The 23,853-nt window shown below is 32.0% G+C and overlaps 3 protein-coding genes across 3 annotated transcripts; 1 reads left to right on the top strand and 2 right to left on the bottom strand.

Annotated features, from left to right (window-relative positions):
- The first annotated feature begins 6,976 nt into the window (after positions 1-6,976).
- LOC140043580 (ribosomal protein S6 kinase-related protein-like) lies at positions 6,977-8,811 on the top strand. The gene is made up of 4 exons (XM_072088102.1): positions 6,977-7,123; positions 7,616-7,733; positions 8,106-8,305; positions 8,761-8,811. The coding sequence occupies exons 1-4, from the start codon at positions 6,977-6,979 to the stop codon at positions 8,809-8,811; spliced, it is 516 nt and encodes a 171-aa protein (XP_071944203.1).
- Positions 8,812-9,480: 669 nt separating this feature from the next.
- Positions 9,481-10,249, bottom strand: LOC140043389 (uncharacterized). The gene has a single exon (XM_072087891.1). It carries the CDS (start codon positions 10,216-10,218, stop codon positions 9,622-9,624), a length of 597 nt encoding a protein of 198 aa, XP_071943992.1. The 5' UTR covers positions 10,219-10,249; the 3' UTR covers positions 9,481-9,621.
- A 2,128-nt stretch (positions 10,250-12,377) lies between these two features.
- On the bottom strand, positions 12,378-18,479 carry LOC140043388 (uncharacterized). The gene is made up of 3 exons (XM_072087890.1): positions 18,372-18,479; positions 16,232-16,805; positions 12,378-12,783 (listed from the first exon to the last, which is right to left on the bottom strand). Exons 1-3 carry the CDS (start codon positions 18,380-18,382, stop codon positions 12,541-12,543), a joined length of 828 nt encoding a protein of 275 aa, XP_071943991.1. The 5' UTR covers positions 18,383-18,479; the 3' UTR covers positions 12,378-12,540.
- Between the last annotated feature and the right edge of the window lie 5,374 nt (positions 18,480-23,853).

Below are 23,853 nucleotides of genomic sequence, written 5' to 3'. Positions count from 1 at the left end.
CCTGATGTAACCCTGTTTTTCTAATTAAATTGAGTTAGATAATTAGTTATTGACGATTAAAACGAATTTAGGTTCAACGATTTGCCCCAAATAGGGGTGTTTTTCGATCGTGGTATACACTGTCTAATGGATGTCCGTCTTGAAAAATACCCGCAGACAATAATGCGAGGATGCTTCCCATTTTCCTATCTCCTCCTACGATAATTGTTTTTAATGGCTGAAAACCGGTTGAACAGCTCGAGTACAGCATCATAATGTTGAAGACAGGCCGCTTTTCTTTAAAAAATACTATTTTGATAGATTTAATATACGTTTATACAAATGTATTGATTTGCGATGAATGGAACATTCCAATCTCTGTTCCACAAGTGTCTATTCCCTCAGGCGTCGTAAAGGCAAGTACTGTATACTCATAACAGAAATTTGATCCATTTTTTTTTCAATCTGTGCTGCAGAGGTTGGATATAATTTTTGTTAAACGGATAATGAGCTAGCGTTTTCAGTCGCAGTATATTATGTAAAAAATCTTTATTATTGCATTTAAACCACCCACATCATCACCCCCTTCCCTCACTGGCATGAGTAGCGTTGTAAAGCCAGTACAGGATAGGCCTACGGTGCATCACATCCCCTAAACGCAGAACAACTTTGGTGGGTAGGGTAAGAACGGAGGTAAGAACCAACTTAAGTATGAATTGGCTCTAAGAAACAATTGAAAACCATTAAGCCTACTAATTAAGTTGAGTTAGATAATTTAATATTTATTGACGATTAAATCAAATTTATGATTTTCCTCGAGTAAAGGTGGTTTTCACAAATTGTTTTACATTATATAAACATACACGTCGTAGTGATGTATTGTACTGTAGGCTACTATTTCAATCGACTAGGACGGTGATAGTTTCAACAAAGTATTACATAGCAATGTTTTACTGTGTTTAGTGGTATATTATTTGTAAAACATGAAAACAATTAATATTTCGTTACTAAATGGAAAAGAATATATTTAATATATTTAAAAATTTACCTTTACCTTTTTGCACCCATCCTCTTCCCCATCCCTCACCCCTAATGTTACATACAAAACACAAATTAAGTTTGTTTAAATTTGACTTAAACAATTGGTCTCATTTTGTGACAAGTTTCTCTTTCGGGAGTAATTCTCAGGGTGCTAATTTTAGTTGAGTACATAAATCATTGTCTATTTATTCGTTCCTGTAAACGACATGTACTATTGTACGTACATTTGAAATCGCCAGTTTTTTAACGCTGAAATTATTATGTATTCGAGAACCATCTGTGGGCACGACAGTTTTTGTGAAGTTACCTCCCTCTCACATGTGAACATAGATAATTACTAATTCTTCCCATTAGGTAAAATAATAGGAAGATGCTGATTGGTCTATTTCTTAACGTCAATCAACTTGATGCTTCATATTTCTTAAAAAGTGTGTATGCGCACACATGTCAGTTATTACACTGAAGAGCATACATTGTAATACTTAATCCAGCCAAATAAATATAATTTGTCCTATTACAGTAGTATGTAAAACAAAATATGATGTTATGTTTACATATTCCTTACTGTATTCAAATATTAATATAATTCGTCCGATTAATGTAAAACAAAATATGATGTTATGTTTACATATTCCTTACTGTATTCAAATATTAATATAATTCGTCCGATTAATGTAAAACAAAATATGATGTTATGTTTACATATTCCTTACTGTATTCAAATATTAATATAATTCGTCCGATTAATGTAAAACAAAATATGATGTGATGGTTACATATTTTGTTCCTTACTGTAAGTCAAATATGAATATAATTTATCCTTTGTTTAAGGCTCTTCATGTAGATTATGTTGTAATAGTCAATATTAAGTTTTTATTTTTGATTTAGACATTTTAATTATTACATAATAATAATAATATTTTCTATTTTACAGTTTGATAACTTTGATTGGATTAGAGAAACTGACTTATAACAACAACACAGATTCGCCATGAAGTAAATCATCATTATCATTTGAAGATTGTTCTTCATGCTATGTGAACATTTGGACTGACTCCAGAGAGACCAAAGGCAGGAGCCTATTGAGCATGTTGGATTGACTAGTGCCCTTAGCCCTCCAAAAAGAGTGGGAGTCTGTTTAGTCCTCTACTAAACACCACACAACACTATTTGTAAATGATACAAATAATGAATTTTTATGAGTGTAATGGTAAAAATAATGGCATGAGGTGAATGATGAAAGGTTATATTTCAACGAGGCGAAGCCAAGTTGATATATAACCTTTCATCATTCACCAACTATTCATTCACGAATATGAAGCATTCATTATTTGTTTTATATTCCATCTAAATAGAATCCTGTCATTTGAATCAAATAAAAGGTATAGGCTTAGGCTTACATTTGATTCACATTGACAGTAACATTTGGTGTTTTATAATATTATATTACATAGCCTATGTAAATACGCGAACGTGATTGGTTGAAACTGCATCACATGACTACAGCTGCGAGGATCGTAAATCGTATATATCCTCGAGAACGATGATATTGACTGTGTAATTTTCGTGTAATAATCGTGTCCCCTGTCATTAATCATATAAATTCTCGAGTACGATGATATTGACTGTGTAATTTTCGTGTGCAACACTCGCGTTTGCCGATAAATAAACAAAAGTCATCTACTGATCTTGAACTTGCGATGCAATTGTCACTCCATCACAAGACAACGTTTCAACCGCTGCGCCACGAAACTTGCTTGAAGTAATTAATCTTCTAAACTATTTAAGCTATGCATACATAGCGCCCTCATTTGTTATTAGTCCACCCTAAATGTGATGAAACACAGTTTGTGATTGGTCAATACTCACGGTAGTAACCTAGTAACTAGTACGCGCTGAACATCCGGTGATTCGGCTCCTCGAAGATCGAGAAGAAGACGAATTGTTTATTCGGCCTACCTGATTATAATATTATTATTAATAGGCTTATTGATGGAAATTCTCCTGTAGCCTAGCTTCACCCAACCCAGCAGACTTGTTCTTGGCTATTATAATATAACAGATATTGCCTTTTATATCGGTTAAATATAAGATTTGACATCCCCTCGGGAATGATATTAAGTTCTCGGGGAATATATATTTCCCTCAGCTGGCGCTTCGGGAAATATATATTCCCTCGAACTTAATATCATTCCCTCGGGGATGTCAAATCTTATATTTAACCTCTAAGCAGTCAATATCTGTATAATATTAAATGTTATATTTATATGGATTTTATAAACACACCTACTTTAGTGTTAATTATGTCAACAAACGACCAAACAAACTAGACGTTTTAACCTTGCTAGGCCTAGTACTAACAGGCCTACTAGCTAGGCTGAAAGGCAAAACTTTGACAGGCAACTAGAACTCATCTAGGCTAATTATGTTTTTTCAACGATTTCATATCTTTTAGAGATGTTCCCATTAGTTAATCAAAATCCTATAAACGATCTGAAGCTAATTTAAATGCCTTTTTGATCTAAATTAGTACATATATCTACAGAAATGTACTTCCATCGCGAAAAACCAGTCATAACATTCAAATCGCCGCAAAAGTACAACATAGGTGGCGCTGTTGTATTTCAAACGCAATAGTATAAAACAAAATTTTTTTTTTTCGTACACAAAAAAAGTACTGTTAAACGATCGTTTAATAGTGCGTACTATTGCACGCCATATGATCCACAATCAAATGACAGGAATTTATTTAGGTGTTATATGACTCTAGGATAGACTCCACTAACACACTACCTATAGAAGGGAATATTGAGAAGGTTAGGTTAAGTTATATTTAGTAGCGACGTTGATTATTTAAGGGTCAGTACTAACATGCATTATTGTCTAATGTTAGTGGTACTATTACAGTGCTGTGTGGTGTTTAATAGGACCAAGCCCCAGAGACTAAAAGCCTGGTGCCGATTGGATTGACTGGTGAACCCTCCAAAGTGACTGAAGGCCTCGAGCCAATTCAGCTGGTTTTTGCTTCAAAAAGGACGTATTAAACGTGACTAAAAGCCTGAATAAATGTCATATAATTGTGGTATCTTTCTACAAAGGCCTTGAAAATAAAATGTAGCCATATAATTTGACAGTCGAGAATGGCATGTATAGTAGGCCAATAAATACAGTGTAATAGGCCTATATAATCATTACTAGAAACCAAACTGCTCATTTTGGAACATACTGTATATATCAAACATAGCTCATATATCAACAGAAGTTTCAAACATTTTGTTAAATAAAATAAATGTCTCTGGTAAGATTTGAACCTGCGACCTATAAGGCAACATTTATACCATTAGATAACCAACCATACTGTATATAGATTTTCAATCCACACAGACCTTTAATACAAGCTACAAAAAAGATATACAGAAAACCCTTCCTTTTGGACATCCCTATTAAAGATGTATTGTCCCCCTGAAAATTCTCAACAAAATTGTTGTTGAATATTCCATTTTAATGTCACATAATAGTTCCACTTTGACCAGAAATTGGATCGAAAAAAATGTATTTACCTGTAATTTAAAAGAAAAAGGAGTCAAATTGGCTGCAAGCCAGTGGGTTTTTGGTTGATTTTAACCATTTATTTTGTCCATTTATAAGTGAAAACATTGAGGGTTTTTTTCGGGTTTTTTTCTACGGAATTATTAAATCTACAAATAACATATTCAAAGTCTGATTTAATTAATCTTTATTTTTCATGTTTTGGGGGACAATACTTCTTTAAGGGAACATTTTTTGGGGTCCTGAAGGTGTAGTAGGTATACTGTAGTTGGCTTCAAAACAACATAGTGAATTGGTGTTAGATTTATAGTACTATTAGTCAACATTATTTAATTGTAAAACTTTCCAAGTTTTGCTACGTGCAATCTGTTTTAATATTTAATTTCCAAGACATCATTCCTTTAATTTATATTTCAATTTCCATGTATAGTAAATATGTCAATGTATAAATGTACATACCATCAAATCTTTTGTTTTCATAAATGTTTTTTTTTATATATATTATTATATTTATATTATTTATATGTTTGTTTTGTGCAAATCAGGTACAAGAATTTACAGTAAATGTTCAAATAAAGTGCATGTTGGTTGATAAAACATTTCATACTACTATCATACTACAAGTATTAATAATTTGGAGAGAAATTCCCACAAGTCTCCGTCGTTAATTACCCTCCCTCGGACATTTCCTGGGGTCACCACTGGTTATAATAAAACCCTGTAAACTTATATTAAATAGACATTTTTACTTTGAGTAGATTTTTCAAATATTATTGAAATTATACCTAGAAACATATTGAGCACTGCTATAAAAAAAAAGGTGTGTACACAAACATACCTGCATTCCACATATGCTGACAGTTTACCTCATTTTCAACATTAATTTGTGCAATTGTACCATTTTTTTCTAAAAAATATCCTCATCCAATTACCAACATTGTCAGTTTATACGTTTTATATAAGTTGTTTTTTTATATGCAAATATTTGTGTTTTATGTAACAGTTATTACTTCCGCCAAGGAGGTTATATATTTATTTTTTCATGTATCTATTGTTAAATTATTTGCTAAAAATCATGTCCTATTTCAGTTAAAAATAATTTAGATTTGTCTAAATTTTTATTTGGTAAATTTTCATTAAGAAATACAATATTAAAAGAATAGATTGAAATGTCAAACATGAACGAATTTAGGTAAATGGTAGGCCTATATTGATTAGCAGGGGCGGATCCAGCATTATAGATTGGGTGGGGGGGGGGGGGGGGGCGCTAAATATTTCATAAATGATAAAACGATCCATCAGGTTGCAGAATAATAGTCATTATTTTATTTTTTAAAAAGATATGGCTGTTAAATGTTAGGGGGGGGGGGGGGGCTAAAGCCTGTTTAGCCCACCTAAATCTTCCCCGCCTAAATCTTCCCTGATTAGTATACGTAAAATAATAGTTACTTAAGCAACAGATATTATTTTAACTTCTGTTCATGCTTGTCAACCATAGAATGCTTGGTGGAGTAAAGCCTTGTCTATACTATCAAACTTTTGACAAAGACATGTGATGTGCCCATATATGGACATGATGATGTCATATTATCACTACCCTATATTTGTGCAAATCACACATTTTTGTCAAATAATGTTTGATAGTGAAGACAGAACTTTAAACAATAATTGGTGAATGCAATATCAAATTGTTGTTTACTGTTTTTTTTTTCTAATTTAACCAGGAATGTGCTGTTCCTGTTCCACAATTCAATTAATGCACCCTCATCTAAATAGTCTCTTTTTGTATCATGTTTTTTTAAACTGTAAATCCACAAAGCTACAAATAAAATAAATATTAAATATACTTTAGTTTTTTCTTATTTCCATATCTATGTCATACATTCATATTAACATTTAGCTCTTGTTGGACAATTTGCCTTTTTGTAATGGAAACTTAATGGTTAATTCTTAATCAGTTACATACATTTCTCCAATGTTGATGCTGTTATGTGAGCTGCATACCTAGATAAACTGTTGTTGAATTCAGATATGTATTGATATCGATATCTATATATAATTTGTCAGCTGTGTGATGACAGATTAAGATATCAGGATTTAAGATGATGATGTATATATTTATGTTTAACATGTGTTTTATTTACACAAATAAAGATATAGTTATGTGAGAGTTCAATCAGCTGACCTGAGTGACCAAGTGGTTTAAGGTAGTGTCGCCACCAACTATAGCCATAAAATTGGCACAGGCTCAAGGCATGCCACAGCCGTAATCCTGGTGGTCTTCTTGGATAAGGACTTAAAATCAATTTTTTTTTCAACAAATACAAAATATTAGTAAAGCCAATTTGAAAAAACTAAATTATTCCACAAATAATATAATTTATTTTGTTTGTTCTGATTTAAAGTAATGGATTATGCAACTCATGGAGATCTTCATAGTCTATGGTTGTTAGAGGGCACTTTCAGTGAGATTGCGACGCGATTGTACATCGCAGAGATAGCGATGGCTTTGGCATTTTTACATAGGGCAGGAATTATATATAGAGATTTAAAGGTATGTATTCGAAAAAATGTAAAATATTATAAATAATAAGAGTTTTTATTATGTATATATATATACATAATATGTTAAGAGTCGCTATCAAATCGAGTTTGAACAATACCATGAAAGCCCCAGTGGTCTAATGGTTAGGACAGCTGCATATCAAGCAGAAGGTCCGGGTACGGGTCTCGGTTGGGGCGACTTTTTCTCATTCTCAAAGATTTCCTCATCTTATCGTTTCAAATTAATTGATTTAATTTCAGTATACCACCGAGCGGTTTAGAATTAATGTTCTTTGCCTGTTGTGTGTATATTATGCATATTAATATATTATAATAAAAGAACTTATTAAACATCTTCTGCTATGATTATTTCTATTTTCGTAGCAGATGCAGATTGTTGAAAGTGATCATATTCAAATTCTGGATTCTGGAAGCAAATTACAGGCAGGGAGTTTAAATTGGCTTGGCTGAAAGATTTAAAAACACTCATTTTTCTTTTCAGATGGAGAATATTTTACTTGATGAGGGCGGTCATATACTTCTGTCCGATTTTGGACTTTCAAAATGGCTGAAGCAAGGTGGCAGAACGTCCAGTGTCTGTGGGACACTTATTTATATGGGTGGGTAGTTGTATATCTATTATTATCTCTAATAAGGGTAAGTGAATCATTTTCCTATCTTTAAATAATATCATCCAAGATTGTTTATTGTTCAACAGGTAGACAGTTTTTTTAATTGATTAATAAAATGCTGAATTCGTAGTTAATACAGTATGTAGTTAATAGTTAATGTAAGCTAGAATAGGAGAGATGCACAGAACTTCCTTTTGTTGATTTCCGGCCCTACCATCTTTTTTAAAATCCTATATCGACCACCGCAATTAAACATGGTCACAAATCTAAATTCTGCTCTGTAATAGTCTCCAAATTTATACCATAGTTTTAATGTTTTTTTTTAACAGGACAACTAAACATCTACCTTAATTTTTTCAGCGCCTGAAGTACTAAATATGGGTGACTATGATCATCGTGTTGACTGGTGGTCACTTGGCATTATAATGTTTTGCTTGATGACGGGTAAATATCCGTTAAGTGGTTCCACCAATCACATTGAGATGTATAATAAGGTTATAAATAAGGAATTCAAGTTACCTCCGTTTGTTAGTTATCCTGCTCAGGACGTCATTCTTCAGGTAACAGTTGATTCATTTTTAGTAAACTACTTTTTAATTAAATTTTTAAAATTCTCATCTCATAATCAATGAACTCGGAGCTACTATAATTTTATGCCGAAGCTACTATAGTTTTATGCCATATTATTGTGTGCACACAGATCCATTTCAACATTCTTTTTGAACACTCATTTTTGGACACCGTTTTGGCAACACATCAACTAATTTCTAGATCGTCTACTATATTTGTTTATGTGACAACAAAATTTGATTTCTCAATATATGGATATGATGACCATATTTTGGCATATTACTACCATATTTTGTTAAAATAGTTTGATAGTGTAGACAGAGTTTAAAAGTATGCTCAGTTCTTTTTGATATTTTATGCAAAGTTATATGTCAAGTTGTAACAAACTGGTTTCCAGTGTCGTCATGAGCAATATTGTGATTCATATGAATTTTATAAAATAAAGTGTGCCAAGGAAAGAATTCAAAACTTAACAAAAAAAAAGAAGAGGCTTTGATTTTTAAACAAGGAACTTGCAGAGTTACCCATGCTGATATATTTCTCTTAGCATAATCTTTGCAAAGTGCAGTACTACTACCAGCCATGGGTTAAATAAATAAATGTGTAAAATCTGTTTTAAAAGGTCAAATGTTGGCAGTCTTTAATTAATTAATTCAGAATTGTAGTGGGTGAATTTACTAAAACCTTCCTCATTTGAGTGTGAATAGGCTGTAATAAAGTATGTAAAAAAATGTAATTCTTTTGAACCGCCTGCATAGTTCAACATAACATAGATTTACTCAAAATACTGAATATTAATATTTTTATTTCTAACATGTATTTAAACAATTTAGTTCCTCAAATAAAATAAATGTTATATCTATAATTTTTTGACTGGTAAAATTGACCTTAAAAAATGACTAACAAAAGCTTCTTTTGAATTAGCATCATTCATCTAAAGTGTTTAAAACAATACAAATATTTGTATATGTTTACTTTATGCTGCATAAAGTAAGAAACCAGAGAATGAGCAGTATCTGTTGATGTCACTGAGGTAATAGTTAGTGTTTGAACTACCTGGCTGAGACCATACTTGATCACCTGATATCAGATCAAGAACCACCATTGTGCTTGCAGAATTATACCCAGCAGGATCCATCCTTGTGGACACTTGAAAACTCCCATTTTTCATGATTCTTGTTAGAATTTTACCACTACCACTTGATTTCATTGATGTCACCTGGAATACATAAACACCTGGAATTGCACAGACAAACTTGCCTGTTTCTTTGTTGTAATGATTTCCTACATCTGTAATTATTGTGTCTTACTTCATTGGACTAACGGCATGACGACCTGGGTTAGATGTAAAAACTACTGAAAAGGCAGATTTCTGCTGACTAGATTGTTCACCCTTTTCTCCCTTTACACCATTTGCACCTGGTAATCCAACAATACCTTGAGGTCCAGTTGGTCCTAACTTTCCAGGAGACCCATCTAAGCCATTCCTTCCATCATCTCCTGTTATTCCTTGTTCTCCTTTCATTCCCGGGTCTCCTGTCATTCCTTGTTCTCCTTTCAATCCTTGTTCTCCTTTCAATCCTTGTTCTCCATTCAATCCTTGTTCTCCTTTCAGTCCTTGTTCTCCATTCAATCCTTGTTCTCCATTCAATCCTTGTTCTCCTTTCAATCCTTGTTCTCCATTCATTCCTTGTTCTCCTTTCACTCCATTCATTCCTTGTTCTCCTTTTATTCCTTGTTCTCCATTCATTTCTTGTGGCCCAGAGGCACCTGGATTACCATGATGTCCTGGAATTCCAGGAACCCCAGCTGTACAACAGCTATTACAAGCTTCAGAATTGGTTTGAGCTGCTGATTTGATGACATAGATTATACTAATCTGTATCACCATTGTTAATATCATATTAAATCTGAAATTCAATATAAACACTGTATGTTATTATTAATTATACCCCTTAACACATTCAGTAATAATTACACTCTTATCAACCAAACTTGTTTATATCAAAATGAAGCAAAAAATACCCCGTATTAAAGTTTTGTAAAAAAAATGTTTGGAATCAATCATTGTCAAGCAGGGTTTTTTCAAAGTATGTTCATCAGCCAGCATTCTGTAATCCTTTTATTTCACAGCCTACATACGATTCTCCCTGAAGCAATAAGCTGTCCAGTTGTACAAGGAAACAACATAACTAAGCCCAACAAGAAGTTTTAAATATGATATTTATAATAATTTGTTAGCCGAAGAAGTTTGGTAGCTGAGTGGTTGGACACTTGACTATCATACAGAAAGAACCAATTTAATTTCCCGATAAGAACAACTCATCTGTAAATGAGTACCTGATTGAAAATTCTAGGAAGGATGAGGTAGCGTGGAAAGGAACTGGCCATCCTACCACATAATGCTAAGGTTTATTACATTGAGCTCCTAATAGCTCATTTCACTTTGTTCAGAATGAACACAGGACTCCAGTTTACCTTACAATAATTTCACATCAAATGTTAATGTATATAATAAAATAATCTCAGATAGGCTTATAGAACACAATGGTAAAAGAATAACAGAAATTGACATGTATTAAATGATCTTCAGTTGTATTGCATTCCTAACTGGAGTACACGCATATTGTACCTTCTGTGTGTTTTAATATTGTTTTTTCCTTCCCACAGCCAACATGTTCAAGGAAGGTTACAAAATTCTAACAAATCAGTACTACAGTAAAAGACAGTAATGTCAAAGTACAGAGTAGCAGTGATAAAGTACAGTAGCACCAAATATCATCCTAAATATTATTAAAAGCTAAAATAACAATTTACTTACCGGAGATACATTGTTGTTTTCTGAATGTCTTTTCTGTTGATCTGTAAACTGGATGTTTCCCTGTCATCTGCTGTTCTATGAATAAATCCAGTTTCAATTTTCACTCGACTTTTATAGATGAAATCTGTTCCTCACGTGTAAACAATATGTTGTCATTTTGCAATCGAAAACTCCCTAATTTGTCCATTTGCTGATATTATACAGGACATATCATGCGATTCCCATGACTTTTGAACTTGTTAAATGTTTTTTTTTAAACAAACAAGTACCTTTATTAGACCGGCTCTTTGTGTTACAATAACATTAGGAAAGGGATCTATTTAAACCGGATTACTAATCGAAACTTCAATATCCGATGACTTCCGCAGTTTTTGTGAAGTTCAATAAACTACCTCCCTCTCACATGTGAACATAGATAATCAATAATTCTTCCCATTAGGTAAAATAATAGGAAGATGCTGATTGGTCTATTTCTGAACGTCAATCAACTGGGTGCTTCATGTTTCTTAAAAAGTGTGTATGCGCATTCATGTCACAAGTCCTTACACGGAAGAGCATATGTTGTAGTTATTTACTCCAGCCAAATATAAATATAATTTGTCCCATTACAGTAGTATTAAAACAAAATGTGTAAATTTAGTCAAATATTTATAAAATTTGTCCCACATACAGTATAAATATGTAAAACAGAATATGTAAATGTTATGTTTACATATTATTATTTTGTTTCTTACTGTAGTCAATATGAATATGATTTATCCTGTTTTTAAGCCTCTTCATGTTTCATTGGTATATAATTCGTCTAAATATTTTGGAGGTGTTTTTATTTCTGTAGTTCTCATAGTTTTCAAAATCCTCTTCAGTACTTTTTACCATTTTGTCATGTTTTCGTTTATGTTTAGTGCATTTTTTGTAGTATTTTAAATATTTAATTTGTTTTATCATAATTTATTGTTTCCTCTAAGGGTGGTATGTTCAGTTCTTTTTGATATTTTATGCAAAGTTATATGTCAAGTTGTAACAAACTGGTTTCCAGTGTCGTCATGAGCAATATTGTGATTCATATGAATTTTATAAAAGGAAAGAATTCAAAACTTTAAAAAATAGAAGGCTTTGATTTTTTTCCAAACTTTCTCACCTCACATAAACAATTATACCATAGGTCATAGTTCAACATAATGATCCACTCAAAATACTGAATATTAATATTTTTATTTCTGAAATATACTTATAAGATTTAGTTTTGAAATAAATGTTATATCTATATTTTTAACTGGAATTTTCATGTTTTGGGGGACAATACATTTTAATTAATAGTAATTTAGCTTGTGACATTTGTATAGTTTGACTTGCCATTTGCAAATTAATTGTTTAAAACAATACAAGTATTTGTATATGTTTACTTTATGCTGCATAAAGTAAGAAACCAGAAAATGAGCAGAATCTGTCACTGTTACTGTAGTAATAGTTATAGCTTGAACCTTTGGGTTGAGTCCATACTTGATCACCTGATATCAGATCAAGAACCACCATTGTGCTTACAGAATTAAACCCTGAAGCACTCATCCATGCAGACATTTGATTATTGCCATTTTTCATGATTCTTGTTAAAATTTTACCACTACCACTTGATTTCATTGATGTCACCTGGAATACATATACACACCTGGAATTGTACAGACAAACTTGCCTGTTTCTTTGTTGTAGTGATTTCCTACATCTGTAATTATTGTGTCGTACTTCATTGGGCTAATGGCATGATGACCTGGGTCTGTAGTAAAAACTACTGAAAAAGCAGATTTCTTCTGACTAGATTGTTCACCCTTTTCTCCCTTTACACCATTTGCACCTGGTAATCCAATGAGGCCTTGAGGTCCAGTTGGTCCTAACTTTCCAGGAGACCCATCTAAGCCATTCCTTCCATCATCTCCTGTTATTCCTTGTTCTCCTTTCATTCCCGGGTCTCCTTTCATTCCTTGTTCTCCTTTCATTCCTTGTTCTCCATTCATTCCTTGTTCTCCATTCAATCCTTGTTCTCCATTCAATCCTTGTTCTCCATTCATTCCTTGTTCTCCATTCAATCCTTGTTCTCCTTTCAATCCTTGTTCTCCATTCAATCCTTGTTCTCCATTCATTCCTTGTTCTCCTTTCACTCCATTCATTCCTTGTTCTCCTTTCATTCCTTGTTCTCCCTTCATTCCTTGTGGCCCTGACACACCCGGATTACCATGATTTCCTGGAATACCAGGAACCCCAGGTGTACAACAGCTATTACAAGCTTCAGAATTGGTTTAAGCTGCTGATTTGATGACATAGATTATACTAATCTGTATCACAATTGTTAACATCATATTAAATCTGAAATTCAATATAAAAACTGTATGTTAACTTTTTTAACACATTTTAGTAATAATTGCATCATACAGTATCTACCATACTTATAAAAATACCCTTTTTATTAAATTTTTAAAAAAGGTTGCAATCCATTAGTCATTGTCTAGCAGAGTTTCGTCAAAGTTAGCTTTGCACACTGATCATGATGTCATCATTAGCCAGCATTCTGCAACCCTTTTATTTCACAGCCTACATAAGATTCCCAAGATCAAGAAGCGGCCTGGCTGTCCTGTTGTACAAAGAAAAAACATAACTAAGCCTAACAAAAAGTTTGAATATGATATTATACAGTATAAGACCCAAGTTAATTTCCCAATAAGAACAGCTCAGCTGTAAATGAGTACATGTTAGGAAGGATAATACAGCGTGGAAACACATAATGCTAAGTCTTAACAGCTCATTAAACTGTGTTTAGAATGGACTCCAGTTTACCTTACAATAATCGGTGACAAAATGTTAATGTATAAAAAAAAATGATTTCAGATATGCTAAATAGAACATTAATGGTAAAAGAATATTTAAACAGAAATTGACTTGTATTAAATGATCTTCAGTTGTATTGCATTCCTAACTGGAGTACACCCATATTGTACCTTCTGTGTGTTTTAATATTGTTTTTTCCTTCCCACCGGCAACATATACAAGGAAGGTTACAGAATTCTAACAAATCAGTACTACAGTAAAAGACAGTAATGTCAAAGTACAGAGTAGCAGTGCCAAAGTACAGTAGCACCAAATATCCTAAATATTATTAAAAGCTAAAATAACAATTTACTTACCGGAGATACATTGTTGTATTCTGGATGTCTTTTCTGTTGATCTGTAAACTGGATGTTTCCCTGTCATCTGCTGTTGTATGAATAAATCCAGTTTCAATTTTCACTCGACTTTTATAGATGAAATCTGTTCCTCACGTGTAAACAATATGTTGTCATTTTTCAATCGAAAACTCCCTAATTTGTCCATTTGCTGATATTATACAGGACATATCATGCGATTCCCACGACTTTTGAACTTGTTAAATGTTTTTTTTTAAACAAACAAGTACCTTTATTAGACCGGCTCTTTGTGTTAAAATAACATTAGGAAAGGGAACATATTCAAACCGGATTACTAATCAAAACTTCAATATCCGATGACTTCCGCAGTTTTTGTGAAGTTACCTCCCTCTCACATGTGAACATAGATAATTACTAATTCTTCCCATCAGGTAAAATAATAGGAAGATACTGATTGGTCTATTTCTGAACGTCAATCAACTTGATGCTTCGTGTTTCTTAAAAAGTGTGTATGCGCATTCATGTCAGTTCTTACACTGAAGAGCATTGTTACTTACTCCAGCCAAACATAAATATAATTTGTCCATTACAGTAGTATGCAAAACAAAATATGTAAATGTAGTCAAATATTTATATAATTTGTCCCACATACAGAGTATGTAAAACAGAATATTTAATGTTATATTAACATATTTCTTACTGTACTCAAATATTAATATTATTCATCCCATTACAGTATGTAAAACAACATATGTAAATGTTATGTTTACATATTTTGTTTCTTACTGTAGTCAATATTAATATGATTTATCCTGTTTTTAAGCCTCTTCATATTTCTTTGGTATATAATTCGTCTAAATATTTTGGAGGTGTTTTTATTTCTCTAGTTTTCATAGTTTTCAAAATCTTCTTCAGTATTTTTTACCATTTTGTTATGTTTTCTTTTATGTTTAGTGCATTTTTTGTAGTATGTCAAATATTTAATTCTTTTTATCAGAGTTTATTGTTTCCTCTAACGGTATGTTTCCTCTAACGTTCAGTTCTGTTTTATATTTTATGCAAAGTTATATGTCGAGTTGTAACAAACTGGTTTCCAGTGTCGTCATGAGCAATATTATGATTCATATGAATTTTATAAAATAAAGTGTGCCAAGCAAAGAATTAAAAACTTTAAAAAAAAGAAGAGGCTTTGATTTTTATCCAACTTTCTCCCCTCACATAAACAATTATACCATATATAGTTCATAGTTCAACATAATGATCCACTCAAAATACGGAATATTAATATTTTTATTTCTAAAATATACTTACAACATTTAGTTTGAATGAAATAAATGTTAAATCTATAATTTTTTAACTGGTAAGTAAAATTCACATAAAAAATCACTAACCTTTCTAAAAGAAAATGTTAATGTAATAGTTATTTACTTTGACCAAAAATGGGTGGGGTGGAAATAGGTGAATTTCCTGCCAGCCAATGGGTTTGTGGTTAAATTTAACTGTATATTTGGGGGGTTTTTTTATAAGTAAAAGCATTATTTTTAACATTTGTTCTTCTATGGAAGTGATTAATTAAAACTGCAAAATAGCCTACAGTATTCAAAGTCTGATTTTTTACCCTTTTTTTTATGCCTATTTGCAAATTAATTGATTAAAGCAATACATGTATTTGTATGTTTACTTTATGCTGCATAAAGTAAGAAACCAGAAAATGAGCAGTATCTGTTGCTGTCACTTTGATAATAGTTAGTGCCTGAATTATATGGCTCAGTCCATACTTGATCACCTGATATCAGATCAAGAACCACCATTGTACTTGCAGAATTATACCCAGCAGCATCCATCCTTGTGGTCATTTGAATATTCCCATTTTTCTTGATTGCTGTTAGAATTTTTCCACCAGTTGATTTCATTGATGTCACCTGGAATACATAAACACCTGGAATTGTACAGACAAACTTTCCTGTTTCTTTGTTGTAGGGATTTCCTACATTTGAAATTATTGTGTCGTACTTCATTGGGCTAATGGCGTGACGACCTGGGTTTGATGTAAAAACTACTGAAAAAGCAGATTTCTGCTGACTAGCTTGTTCACCCTTTTCTCCTTTTACACCATTTGCACCTGGTAGTCCAATGAGGCCTTGAGGTCCTTTTGGTCCTAATTTACCAGGAATCCCATCTAAGCCATTGCTTCCATTATCTCCTTTCATTCCTTGTTCTCCATTCAATCCTTGTTCTCCTTTTATTCCTTGTTCTCCATTAATTCCTTGTTCTCCATTAATTCCTTGTTCTCCATTAATTCCTTGTTCTCCTTTCATTCCTTGTATTCCATTCATTCCTTGTGGCCCTATTGCACCTGGATTACCATGATTTCCTGGAATGCCAGGAACCCCAGCTGTACAACAGCTATTACAAGCTTCAGAATTGGTTTGAGCTGCTGATTTGATGACATAGATTATACTAATCTGTATCACAATTGTTAACATCATATTAAATCTGAAATTCAATATAAAAACTGTAAGTTAACTTTTTCCCCTCGAAAAAATTTTAGTAATAATTGCACTCTTCCAATCTACCATATTTATAAAAATACCCCTTTCATTTAAAAAAAAGGTTGCAATCCATTAGTCATTGTCTAGCAGAGTTTCGTCAAAGTATGTTTTGCACACTGATCATGATGTCATCATTAGCCAGCATTCTGCAACCCTTTTATTTCACAGCCTACATACGATTCTCAGGACCAAGAAGCAGCCTGGCTGTCCTGTTGTACAAAGAAAAAACATAACTAAGCCTAACAAGATGTTTGAATATGATATAAGACCCAAGTTAATTTCCCAATAAGAACAGCTCAGCTGTAAATGAGTACCTGATTGAAAATGTTAGGAAGCATAATACGGCATGGAAAGGAATTGGCCAGCCTATCACATAATGTCTTATTACATTGAGATCCTAACAGCTCATTAAACTGTGTTTAGAATGGACTCCAGTTTACCTTACAATAATCGGTGACAAAATATTAATGTATAAAAAAAAATTATTTCAGATATGCTAAATAGAACATTAATGGTAAAAGAATATTTAAACAGAAATTGACTTGTATTAAATGATCTTCAGTTGTATTGCATTCCTAACTAGAGTATACCCATATTGTACCTTCTGTGTGTTTTAATATTGTTTTTTCCTTCCCACAGCCAACATGTTCAAGGAAGGTTACAGAATTCTAACAAATCAGTACTACAGTAAAAGACAGTAATGTCAAAGTACAGAGTAGCAGTGCTAAAGTACAGTAGCACCAAATATCATCCTAAATATTTGGCGAGGCGGACAGAAGTAAAGTACAATATCACAACCGATCTTAATGTATGAGTGTTTATTTAACACCATTCAATTCTGTAAAGATTGAATAAAAAACAAAGGTTACAGTAAAAGTCAACCTGACTAAAAATCTCATGTAAATATAAAGATGAAACATACATAAAACATTATTTCAATATTAGATTAATGCATCCATAATCATCAACCCTTTCAATAATGACTTGTCATTAGATAGTTAACATTATTCTTTTAATGAAATAATGTTTTATGTATGTTTCATCTTTATATTTACATGAGCTTTTTAGTCAGGTTGACTTTTACTGTAACCTTTGTTTTTTATTCAATCTTTACAGAATTGAATGGTGTTAAATAAACACTCATACATTAAGATCGGTTGTGATATTGTACTTTACTTCTGTCCGCCTCGCCACAATTCAATTTACTTTGACCGGATGTAATTAACATTTAAACAAGTCTCTGATTAACTTCAGTTCAGTATCTTAAGCAGATTAACAGTTGGTAGATCCCTAAACATCACAGTATAAATATCTAAATGATATTTACTAAAAACTGGTAAATTAACAGAATTAAAATACTTATAAAAACATCGATGCGAGTCAGCTGCTCGCCATGCTGGATCTACGCTTGTTTATTAGAGACAAGAAAGGACGCCCTCAATGTTAACTAAATAAATATCTGTTTCACACGAAACAATATTATTAAAAGCTTAAATAACAATTTACTTACCGGAGATACATTGTTGTATTCTGGATGTCTTTTCTGTTGATCTGTAAACTGGATGTTTCCCTGTCATCTGCTGTTGTATGAATAAATCCAGTTTCAATTTTCGCTCGACTTTTATAGATGAAATCTGTTCCTCACGTGTAAACAATATGTTGTGATTTTGCAATCGAACATTCCCTGATTGGTCCATTTGCTAATATTATACCACAATGTAAAGGACATATCATTCAATTCCCACGACTTTCGAACTTGTTAAATGTTTTTTTCCAAACAAACAAGTACATGTACATGTGGTTATCATTTATTAGACCGGCTCTTTGTGTTACAATAACATATATAGGAAGGGAACTATTCAAACCGGATTACTAATCGGAACTGCAATATCCGATGACTTCTGCAGTTTTTGTGAAGTACCTCCCTCTCACATGTGAACATAGATAATTAAGAATTCTTCCCATTAGGTAAAATAATAGGAAGATGCTTATTGGTCTATTTCTGAACGTCCATCAACTTGATGCTTCATGTTTCTTAAAAAGTGTGTATGCGCACACATGTCAGTTCTTACACTGAAGAGCATATGTTGTAGTATTTACTCCAGCCAAATATAAATATAATTTGTCCCATTACAGTAGTATGTAAAACAAAATATGATGTTATGTTTACATATTTCTTACTGTATTCAAATATTAATATAATTCGTCCCATTAATGTAAAACAAAATATGATGTGATGGTTACATATTTTGTTCCTTACTGTAGTCAAATATGAATATAATGTATCCTTTGTTTAAGGGTCTTCATGTAGATTATGTTGTAATAGTCAATATTAAGTTTTTATTTTTGATTTAGACATTTTAATTATTACATAATAATAATAATAATAATATTTTCTATTTTACAGTTTGATAACTTTGATTGGATTAGAGAAACCGACTTATAACAACAACACAGATTCGCCATGAAGTAAATCATCATTATCAGAATTCATTTGAAGATTGTTCTTCATGCTATGTGAACATTTGGACTGACTCCAGAGAGACCAAAGGCAGGAGCCTATTGAGCATGTTGGATTGACTAGTGCCCTTAGCCCTCCAAAAAGAGTGGCAGTCTGTTTAGTCCTCTACTAAACACCACACAACACTATTTGTAAATGATACAAAAGTGAATTTTTATGATTGTAATGGTACAAATAATGGCATGAGGTGAATGATGAAAGCCTGGTTATATTTCAACGAGGCGAAGTCAAGTTGATATATAACCTTTCATCATTCACCAAATATTCATTTACGAATATAAAGCATTCATTATTTGTTTTATATAACATCTAAATAGAATCCTGTCATTGGAATCAAATAAAAGGTAGGCTTAGGCTTACATTTGATTCACATTGACAGTACCATTTGGTGTTTTATAATATTAAATTAAATGTTATATTTATATGGATTTTATAAACACACCTACTTTAGTGTTAATTATGTCAACAAACGACCAAACAACTAGATGTTTTAACCTTGCTAGTACTAACAGGCCTACTAGCTAGGCTGAAAGGCAAAACTTTGACAGGCAACTAGAACTCATCTAGGCTAATTATGTTTTTTCAACGATTTCATATCTTTTAGAGATATTCCCATTAGTTAATCAAAATCCTATAAACGATCTGAAGCTAATTTAAATGCCTTTTTATCTAAATTAGTACATATATCTCTCCAGAAATGTACTTCCATCGCGAAAAACCAGTCATAACATTAAAATCGCCGCGAAAGTACAACATAGGTGGCGCTGTTGTATTTCAAACGCAATAGTATAAAACAAAATTTTTTTTTTTTCGTACACAAAAAAAGTACTGTTAAACGATCGTTTAATAGTGCGTACTATTGCACGCCACGTGATCCACAATCAAATGACAGGAATTTATTTAGATGTTATATGACTCTAGGATAGACTCCACTAACACACTACCTATAGAAGGGAATATTGAGAAGGTTAGGTTAAGTTATATTTAGTAGCGACGTTGATTATTTAAGGGTCAGTACTAACATGCATTATTGTCTAATGTTAGTGGTACTATTACAGTGCTGTGTGGTGTTTAATAGGACCAAGCCCCAGAGACTAAAAGCCTGGTGCCGATTGGATTGACTGGTGAACTCTCCAAAGTGACTGAATGCCTGGAGCCAATTCAGCTGATTTTTGCTTCAAAAAGGACGTATTAAACGTGACTAAAAGCCTGAATAAATGTCATATAATTGTGGTATCTTTCTACAAAGGCCTTGAAATAAAAATTTAGTCATATAATTGTACAGTAGAGAATGGCATGTATAGTAGGCCAATAAATACATTGTAATAGGCCTATATAATCATTACTAGAAACCACACTGTTCATTTTGGAACATACTGTATATCAAACATAGCTCATATATCAACAGAAGTTTCAAACATTTTGTTAAATAAAAAAAATGTCTCTGGTAAGATTTGAACCTATAAGGCAACATTTATACCATTAGATAACCAACCATACTGTATATAGATTTTCAATCCACACAGACCTTTAATACAAGCTACAAAAAAGATATACAGAAAAACCCTTCCTTTTGGACATCCCTATTAAAGATGTATTGTCCCCCTGAAAATTCTCAACAAAATTTTTGTTGAATATTCCATTTTAATGTCACATAATAGTTCCACTTTGACCAGAAATTGGATCGAAAAAAATGTATTTACCTGTAATTTAAAAGAAAAAGTGGTCAAAATGGCTGCCAGCCAATGGGTTTTTGGTTGATTTTAACCATTTATTTTGTCAATTTATAAGTGAAAACATTGAGGGTTTTTTTCGGGTTTTTTTCTACGGAATTATTAAATCTACAAATAACATATTCAAAGTCTGATTTAATTAATCTTTATTTTTCATGTTTTGGGGGACAATACTTCTTTAAGGGAACATTTTTTGGGGTCCTGAAGGTGTAGTAGGTGTATTGTAGTTGCTTCAAAACAACATAGTAAATTGGTGTTAGATTTATTGTACTATTAGTCTACATTATTTAATTGTAAAACTTTCCAAGTTTTGCTACGTGCAATCTGTTTTAATATTTATTTTTAATCCAAAACAACATTCCTTTAATTTATATTTCAATTTCCATGTATAGTAAATATGTCAATGTATAAATGTACAATACCATCAAACCTTTGTTTTCATAAATGTTTTTTTTATATATATATTATTATATTTATATTATTTATACGTTTCTTTTGTGCAAATCAGGTGCAAGAATTTACAGTAAATGTTCAAATAAAGTGCATTGGTTGATAAAACATATCATACTATCATACTATAGGTATTAATACTTTGGAGAGAAATTCCCACAAGTCTCCGTCGTTAATTACCCTCCCTCGGACATTTCCTGGGGTCACCACTGGTTATAATAAAACCCTGTAAACATATATTAAATAGACATTTTTAATTTGAGTAGATTTTTCAAATATTATTAAAATTATACCTAGAAACATAATGAGCACTGCTATAAAAAAAAAAGGCTTGTACACAAACATACCTGCATTCCACATATGCTGACAGTTTACCTCATTTTCAACATTAATTTGTGCAATTGTACCATTTTTTCTAAAAAAATATGCTCATCCAAATGTGTCAACATCACAATTACCAACATTGTCAGAATTGTTTATACATTTTATATAAGTTGTTTTTTTATATGTAAATATTTTTGTTTTATATAACGGTTATACCTCTGCCATGAGGTTATATTTTTTGTTTTTTTCATGTATCTATTTAAAATTATTTGCTAAAAAGTATGTCCTATTTCAGTTTAGATTTGTCTAAATTTTTATTTGGTAAATGTTCATTAAGAAATATACAGTGTTAAAAAATTGATTAAAATGTCGAACATGAATGAATTTAGGTAAATGGTAGGCCTATATTGATTAGCAGGGGTGGATCCAGCGGTGGAGGGGGGCGCTAAATATTTCATAAATGATAAAACGATCCGTCAGGTTGCAGAATAATTTTATTTTTAAAAAAGATATGGCTGTTAAATTTTAGGGGAAGGGGGGATAAAGCCTGTTTAGCCCTGCCTAAATCTTCCCCTGATTGGTATATGTAAAATAATAGTTACTTAAGCAACAGATATTATTTTAACTTCTGCTCATACTTGTCAACCATAGACTACTTGGTGGAGTAAAGACTTGTCTATACTATCAAACTTTTGACCAAGACATGTGATGTGCCCATATGGACATGATTATGTCATATTATCACTACCATATTTGAGCACATCACATATTTTTGTCAAATAATGTTTGATAATGTAGACAGAGCTTTAAACAGTAATTGGTGAAACAACGTAATATCAAATTGTTGTTTACTGTTTTTATTCAAATTTAACAGGAATGTGCTGACGTTCCTGTTCTACAATTCAATTAATGTACCCTCATCTAAATAGTCTCTTTTTGTATCATGTTTTTTTAAACTGTAAATCCACAAAGCTAAAAATAAAATAAATATTAAATATACTTTAGTTTTTTCTTATTTCTATATCTATATGATACATTCATATTAACATTTAGCTCTTGTTGGACAATTTGCCTTTTTGTAATGGAAACTTAATGGTTAATTCTTAATCAGTTACATACATTTCTCCAATGTTGATGCTGTTATGTGAGCTGCATACCTAGATAAACTGTTGTTGAATTCAGATATGTATTGATATCGATAGCTATATATAATTTGTAAGTTGTGTGATGACAGATTAAGATATCAGGATTTAAGATGATGATGTATATATTTATGTTTAACATGTGTTTTATTTACACAAATAAAGATATAGTTATATATATGTGAGAGTTCAATCAGCTGACCTGAGTGACCAAGTGGTTTAAGGTAGGGTCGCCACCAACTATGCCATAAAATCGGCACAGGTTCAAGTCATGCCACAGCCGTAATCCTGGTGGTCTTCTTGGATAAGGACTTAAAATCAATTTTACAAATACAAAATATTAGTAAAGCCAATTTGAAAAAACAATTATTCCACAAATAATATAATTTATTTTGTTTGTTCTGTTTTAAAGTAATGGATTATGCAACTCATGGAGATCATCATAGTCTATGGCTTTGGCATTTTTACATAGGGCAGGAATTATATATAGAGATTTAAAGGTATGTATTCGAAAAAATGTAAAATGTAAAGTATTATATATAATAAGAGTTTTTATTATGAATATATATACATAATATGTTAAGAGTCGCTATCAAATCGAGTTGGAACAATGTATTTTTACACTTTTTCAATCAATTTAGTGAGTATAGTTAGTATCAATACCATGAAAGCCCCAGTGGTCTAATGGTTAGGACAGCTGCATATCAAGCAGAAGGTCCGGGTTCGGGTCTCGGTTGGGGCGACTTTTTCTCATTCTCACAGATTTCCTCATCTTATTGTTTCAAATTAATTGATTTAATTTCAGTATATCACCGGGCGGTT

Source organism: Antedon mediterranea, chromosome 3 (genome assembly GCF_964355755.1).
Source record: "Antedon mediterranea chromosome 3, ecAntMedi1.1, whole genome shotgun sequence".
Taxonomy (NCBI): domain Eukaryota; kingdom Metazoa; phylum Echinodermata; class Crinoidea; order Comatulida; family Antedonidae; genus Antedon; species Antedon mediterranea.
This window is presented reverse-complemented; position numbering and strand designations above follow the sequence as displayed.

Excerpts from the sequence above, each read along its gene's own strand:
- LOC140043388 (XM_072087890.1), bottom strand. Across the intron at positions 12,784-16,231 it reads CAGGTGTTTATGTATTCCAG|GTGACATCAATGAAATCAAG; the intron begins GTGACATCAATG and ends TATGTATTCCAG.
- LOC140043389 (XM_072087891.1), bottom strand. The coding sequence starts at position 10,218 with ATGATATTAACAATGGTGATACAGATTAGTATAATCTATGTCATCAAA.
- LOC140043580 (XM_072088102.1), top strand. The coding sequence starts at position 6,977 with ATGGATTATGCAACTCATGGAGATCTTCATAGTCTATGGTTGTTAGAG. Across the intron at positions 7,124-7,615 it reads TTATATATAGAGATTTAAAG|ATGGAGAATATTTTACTTGA; the intron begins GTATGTATTCGA and ends TTTTCTTTTCAG. Across the intron at positions 7,734-8,105 it reads TGGGACACTTATTTATATGG|CGCCTGAAGTACTAAATATG; the intron begins GTGGGTAGTTGT and ends TAATTTTTTCAG.